General features: G+C 42.0%; 1 protein-coding gene across 6 annotated transcripts in view; it reads left to right on the forward strand.

Moving 5' to 3' along the window:
- The window catches only part of itprid2 (ITPR interacting domain containing 2), a 46191-nt gene extending 40773 nt beyond the window's left edge, over nt 1-5418 (forward strand). For all 6 annotated transcript variants that reach the window (XM_044216120.1, XM_044216122.1, XM_044216123.1 and 3 more), the window contains 6 exons: nt 516-575; nt 1044-1168; nt 1281-1395; nt 1957-2022; nt 2129-2449; nt 2912-5418. In XM_044216120.1, coding sequence (XP_044072055.1) covers nt 516-575; nt 1044-1168; nt 1281-1395; nt 1957-2022; nt 2129-2449; nt 2912-3019 — 795 coding nt within the window. In that variant the 3' untranslated portion in view covers nt 3020-5418. The remainder of the gene's footprint in view (nt 1-515; nt 576-1043; nt 1169-1280; nt 1396-1956; nt 2023-2128; nt 2450-2911) is intronic.
- The last annotated feature ends 583 nt before the right edge of the window (nt 5419-6001 follow it).

Below are 6001 nucleotides of genomic sequence, written 5' to 3' on the forward strand. Positions count from 1 at the left end.
ACAGTTTGTGTTGTAATTTTACCGCTCACCTTTGTTTTTTGTCTTGACTAACCTAGGGGTTTGTTTAAAATATGTGTGGTCATCTGACTGCTCAAATTTGTTGCCCCATTAGACCTGTTTTTGTCTGACCGGTTTATGTTTTTGCTGCGTTCCAAGAGCACTCTGTATGTGTTGCACGTGATTCCATTCTCTTGAGCTCTAGTGTATTTAGTTCGGGTGTTTTCAGTCAAATTTGCATATATTCTTAAGAAGTATTTTAGTTCTTGTGTTTTAGACATAGGCCTTGAGTTTCATGGTGTTAAACTGGCAGTAACGGCCCATATCGCTGTGGACGGAAAGTTGTGATTGATTAGCTGTTCCCTGCTGACCCCTGAAACCCCTCTCCAACACTGGGGGCAATGACATCACTCCCTGTAGTTTAGTTGATGGTTTTGATTAGGTTAGCTTTAACTTATCCTTTTGTCAGCTTGTTGTGTTCCAGTTCCTGTCCTGACATCACTGTCCTCTCCATCTAGAACCGAGCCGACACTCCGGACGCATTCAGTGAGCACAGAGCAGCTCTGCCCGGCCACCAGGTACTGTCATCCCTCATCACTCCTTATGATGCCTGTCTTCTTTTTGTGCAGCACTCTGTGCTTGTCTTGCATGGGAAGTGAAGTGGTGAAGTTTGTGGGTTAAATCCAGTGGCGAGACTTCCTGCAGTTAAAGTCTGTTTAACTCTCACCAGGTATAGCTTTTATTGGACTTCCATGATACAAACACAAAATCACAAGTTCCCTTTGAAGGCAGATATGTTCTCTAACTGGGTCATTACTAAGGTGATGACATGTGAGACTCCATACTTACATATTTCCCACCACTGCGTATTCAGAGTCATATAATAAACTGACATTCAGGCTTTCCATAACCTAAAATTTACATAGCGTTAGTTTGCAGTATGATGTATTGAGACTGTTTCCATCCAGGAAGCAACAGAGAGGACTGTTGTTGTTGTCATTATCATAAAAGTTTGTTTCACTTTGTCTCTCTTTCTGTGTATTCAGTCTTTGGCAGAGTTTCAGCAGAAGAGGCGAAGTCTGAACTTGTTCCGCAGTCAGATGATGGACCTGGAGCTGTCAATCATCCAACAGCAGTCTCTGGTCTACAAACACCTGAGCCCTACTGACAGGTGACTCATAACAGCAAACAGATACATGTTCCACAGTAATCTGAACTGTGATGATATGTGATACTATGATACAAAACAAACCTGGTGTGTGTTTGTGTGTGTGGATGTACAGGCTGGAGGTGGAGCAGCTTCAGTCTCTGAGGTCAGCAGTCAGAGAGGAACTGCAGGAGCTGGAACAACAGCTGGACGACAGACTGTTGGAGCTGACGCATCACACACAACACAGGGTATATACGCACAATACACACCAGAGGGTATACACACACACAACACAGGGTATATACACACACCACAGGGTATATATGCACAATACGCACCAAAGTTTATATACACACACACACACACACACATCCTTGTACTTCTATCTTTGTGAGGACCGTCATTGACATAATGCATTCACTAGCCCCTTACTGTAACCTTAACCATCGCAACTAAATGCCTAACCCTAACCCCAACCCTCACCCTAACCATAACCTAATTCTACCCTAACCCTTAAAACCAAGTCTTAACCTTCAAACAGTCCTTTGAAGTGTTGAGCACCAGCCAAAATGTCCTCACTTTCTAAAAAATGTTCTCACTGTAGGTAAAAAACGTATTTCAGTCCTCACTATGTAGCAAGTAAACACACACACAATACAGGGTATCATGCATTTGGCTGGTCAGGAACCTTTACTGCAGTAGGTTTTTAAAACCCCTTTTGAGACAATTTATGTGATTTTGAACTAAACAGATAAACTTTACGAGATTGGACCGTGTAGTAATGCTGTTAGTCCTGCTTTCTTCCTCAGGGTCTCCATAGAGACGGCAGTGTTGACAGTCTGTCCACCGCCTCTGCACTGAGAGCCATGGAGCCGGTCAGCATACACACACACACACACACACACACACACACATTGTCATATAAAGCTAATAATGCTAAAGTTTGTTTTAATGTACGACCTTTTCCTGTCTATCCTCCAGGTGTCAGACCTCCTCAGAGAGCAGCTTTTCCTCCAATCAGAGCTCAGCTACGACAGTCATGCCCCCTCCACTGACCCCTCCTCCCGATCCTCCAGTCCGGTCCGAGGAGGAGATTGCGAGCAGAGAAGAGGCGTGTACCGTGCATCTATAAACATAACGCCTGTCCTCCCTACTCGACCCAATGCACACACTGAGGAAGAGGAGGAGGGGGAGGAGGGAGAGAGGGATGGAGGGGGAGGAGGAGGAGCAGAAGAAGTACCAGAGGAGGAGGGAGCAGCAGGAGGAATCAGAGTGGAGAACCTGCAGCAGCTCATCAGAGAGGTAACAGTCTGTCAGACTTTGTCATTTTGTCATCGTGTTTGTTTTTAAATGTTTATTTTTATTTCGTTTTAATCTCTTTAAAAGGACAACAAATATTTTTTGCCATAGGTTTTGTTGACAAAACTAACACTCCATTTTACATTGTTGGTCATTAACAAGCACAGTGTTAGGATGTAGCAGCAGAATATTACTGTTGATGTTGGTTGTTTCTGTTGGTTTATTTTTAAAGAACTTTTCAATCCCCATGTTGTCACACAGCTGTTTGAAATGGGCCCTCGTTTTCTGCCGTCAGAAAAAAGTGACATGATGTCGCTTCATCTAAAAGAGAAACTTCTGGAGCATTTTGCACAGTGCAGCTAATTTTAAGGATAGTTCGACATTTTGGGAAATACGCTTATTTGCCTTGTTGCTGAGAGCTAGATGAGAAGATTGATACCACTCTCATGTCTTGTTTTTTTCAAGATTCGAGAGAGCGTGGCGCAGGAGGTCCGACGGGAGATCTACAGCGAGCTGCTGGCTACAGTGTCGCCACGGCGATCGCCCCTGCCTGCCAGGCAACACCCCCTGTAGTCATGGCAAGAGCAGAGCACTACCCCTTTCACCTTCAGCCTTAATAACCACAGCCTGAGCAGCAACACTGTCTGCAACACTGTATAGCTGAGTAACACTGTATGTCTGCAACACTGATAATGAAATGAACACATCACCTACATGTGATAAACCCCGCCCACTCCGCCTGTGTGATCGCCCCGCTGTTAAGGACCACGCTCGTTACTGAGAGGTGGAGGGCGGAGTCTCGGACAGGACGAGGACGTTTACATGTCTGGTTGGCTGGTGTGATGCATGCTGGGAACGCCAGTCTGGACTAGCCCGACCCTGTGAACCATCAGCGATGATGTGTTGCCTTTTCCTCACATCCTGTTTCCTTTTTTCTAAACTGTTTTGAAAGCCAGGCCTAAAACTACTACGAATGCCACTAATACTACTAGTACTACATCTAGTACTGCTAACAGTACTCTACAAGTACTACCACTACTAGTCCCAGTCCTGTGGATGTCCCCATCAAGTTCTTTTTCCCCCACTCCTAGTCTGAGATCAAATCAGGACATGTTATTAGATCAACACACAGGTGACCAAGTTCTCTTAAAAGTACTGTAAATGCCTTTATAATCTTTTGATCTATGCTCTCACGCCTTTTATTAAGGGGTTACATTCCTTAATCTTCAATAAGAGTAGCGTCTACTGAGGGTCAAACTGAGCTTTTACCCCTTAAAGTTACTCATTCCATGCACATTTCACCTTAAATGTTAAAGGTTCAATTAAGGAATTATGATCCTACAGCTGTCAACATTCCTTCATCATCATCATCATCATCATCATCATCATTGTCATCGTGTGTCTGTTCCTCTTACCTCCATCAATTTCTGTATTTTCTCTGATGTGACATTGCTCCCTGCTGGTCAGTCCACCTGAGGTTAATTCACGCAGGTGTTTTCAGTTATTTTAGCTGATGAAAAGGGGTCACCAAAAGTCAATTTATTATTTTTACACCTGCTCAATAAAAACATGTTGTGAATGAAAGGATTTTACAAAATGTTGGACTGCTCCTTTAACACTCACAGTCTTTGCTTTGTGCGTGTGCTGGTTACTGAGCAGGTGATGAGGTTAGTGTGTGATGTCATGAGGTACTGTGGAGGTCAGGCTTAGAGGTCAAAGGTAACTCTGCAGCAGTAGCAGGTTTTGGTAAGTTGTCGTGGCGACAGCGATGATGATGATGTTGATGATGATGTGATGACCGGTCAGAGGGAAGAGCTTAGTGAGCAGATGTATGTATGGGTGAGCGGGCAGTGTTGCCCAAACCTTAGCTGTGTTAGCATGTTAGCTGCATTAGCATGTTAGCTTCACACTGTCTGATGACAAATCTGTGTGCAATAATATGAACATATATACTGATTACTGAGACTATTGTGAATAAATTATCAGTAAATCACTGCTAACATTTCAGATGTGACCAGTCATCCTGCACCACTTCAGCACAAACTTTCTACCTGCATCTCTGATACAAATTAATCTGCAGCTTGCTGGTTTTATTGAGAGAAACTCTGATCACACAGAATCCACAGAATTGATTGATCGCTGAACAATTAATTACCAAGTAGTGAATATCTGTTTTCTTTAGCATTAAAACGTGTGTGTAGTGTCTGTGTGGTCCCTCACAGGTTTCCGAATGTACTGATTATTGAAGACAGAAAATCTTAAACATGGGAGAAGCTGAGGTAGCTGAGTGTGACTGGCTGGGAGACCTGTCAATCAAGACAAATACCTTTTTTTTGATCTTCATGGAACAGTGACTCTGAAAATGTCCACACAGACTCGCATTAGAATTTAAAATTATCCACTGAAAGCTGAACGTTTGGCAAAAAATGTATTGACTTTGTGTTTTGCAGATGTTTCATTCTTGATCTTTGGGAACAATGTATGGTGAAGAGAATCAGCTCAAAGGTCCACTTATTAATGAGTCTGAGCTTTCAGCCACATCTCACAGTCTTTATTCAGCTGGCTCAGATGTCATCACGTGACCTAAATGTGAACTTTCAATCACGTGAATGCTCTAATTCATTATTCACTTGACCTTTGACTTTCGATTCTCTTCACCAGTTGACTTTGTGTTTTTGGAAAATGTTTTTTTTCATGTTCACTGATCACAAACTCTGCTCTGCTGGACCAACACTCACTGTGATCTCCGAGGCTCTACATGCTTTTAAAATTGTTTTTTTAATTTTTTTTTTTATTGATCAAGAATCCTTCACACACTTTTAATTACACTTCACTGTCTGTCTGTTGGTGTCTCTTAATTTCTATTGATGTCTATTAATGATGATGTGCGTTTTGTATTGATGTCAGCGGGATGCAGGGGAGGGTTCACTCTGTAGAGATGAGAATAATAAAGATGTATTTATTTTCAGATACAGGTGAGTGCTGACTCCTTTCTGAGTGTGTGTGGAACAGCTGTTTCCAGCCTTAGACCTACACACAAGGATATAGAAAGTACTCAGAGCTCATATCTCTGCCAGGGCTGCACCTGTGGTGGAAAGCAATTAAGAACATTTACTCAAGTACTGTACTTAATTATAAATTTGAAGTACTTCTACTTTACTTACTTGAGTACTTTAACTTTATGCTACATTATAGTTCTACTCTTCTACATTTCAGATGGAAATATTGCACTTTTTACTCCACTATGTTTATCTGACAGCCATACTTTCTAGTTACTTTAGAGGTCAAGATTTTAGATACAAAACCAATAATGAGCTTATGATAGATGATGCATTGTTATAGAATGAACTACACTTAGACTGACATTTCAACTCCTTCCGGTGCTTACGCTTAGACTGAAACTTTTTCAGCATTTAACTGCTATTTCAACTTCTTTTAGCGTTTGTATTTCGGCTGCCACTTCAACGATAACTTCAGCTGTTTTAGTATTTCAAATGTTCAAACTACAAAATGCAAGCACATATATATTTTCTTAAGAAATGTTTGCCTTTTTTA

This window comes from Siniperca chuatsi, linkage group LG12 (genome assembly GCF_020085105.1).
Source record: "Siniperca chuatsi isolate FFG_IHB_CAS linkage group LG12, ASM2008510v1, whole genome shotgun sequence".
Classification (NCBI taxonomy): domain Eukaryota; kingdom Metazoa; phylum Chordata; class Actinopteri; order Centrarchiformes; family Sinipercidae; genus Siniperca; species Siniperca chuatsi.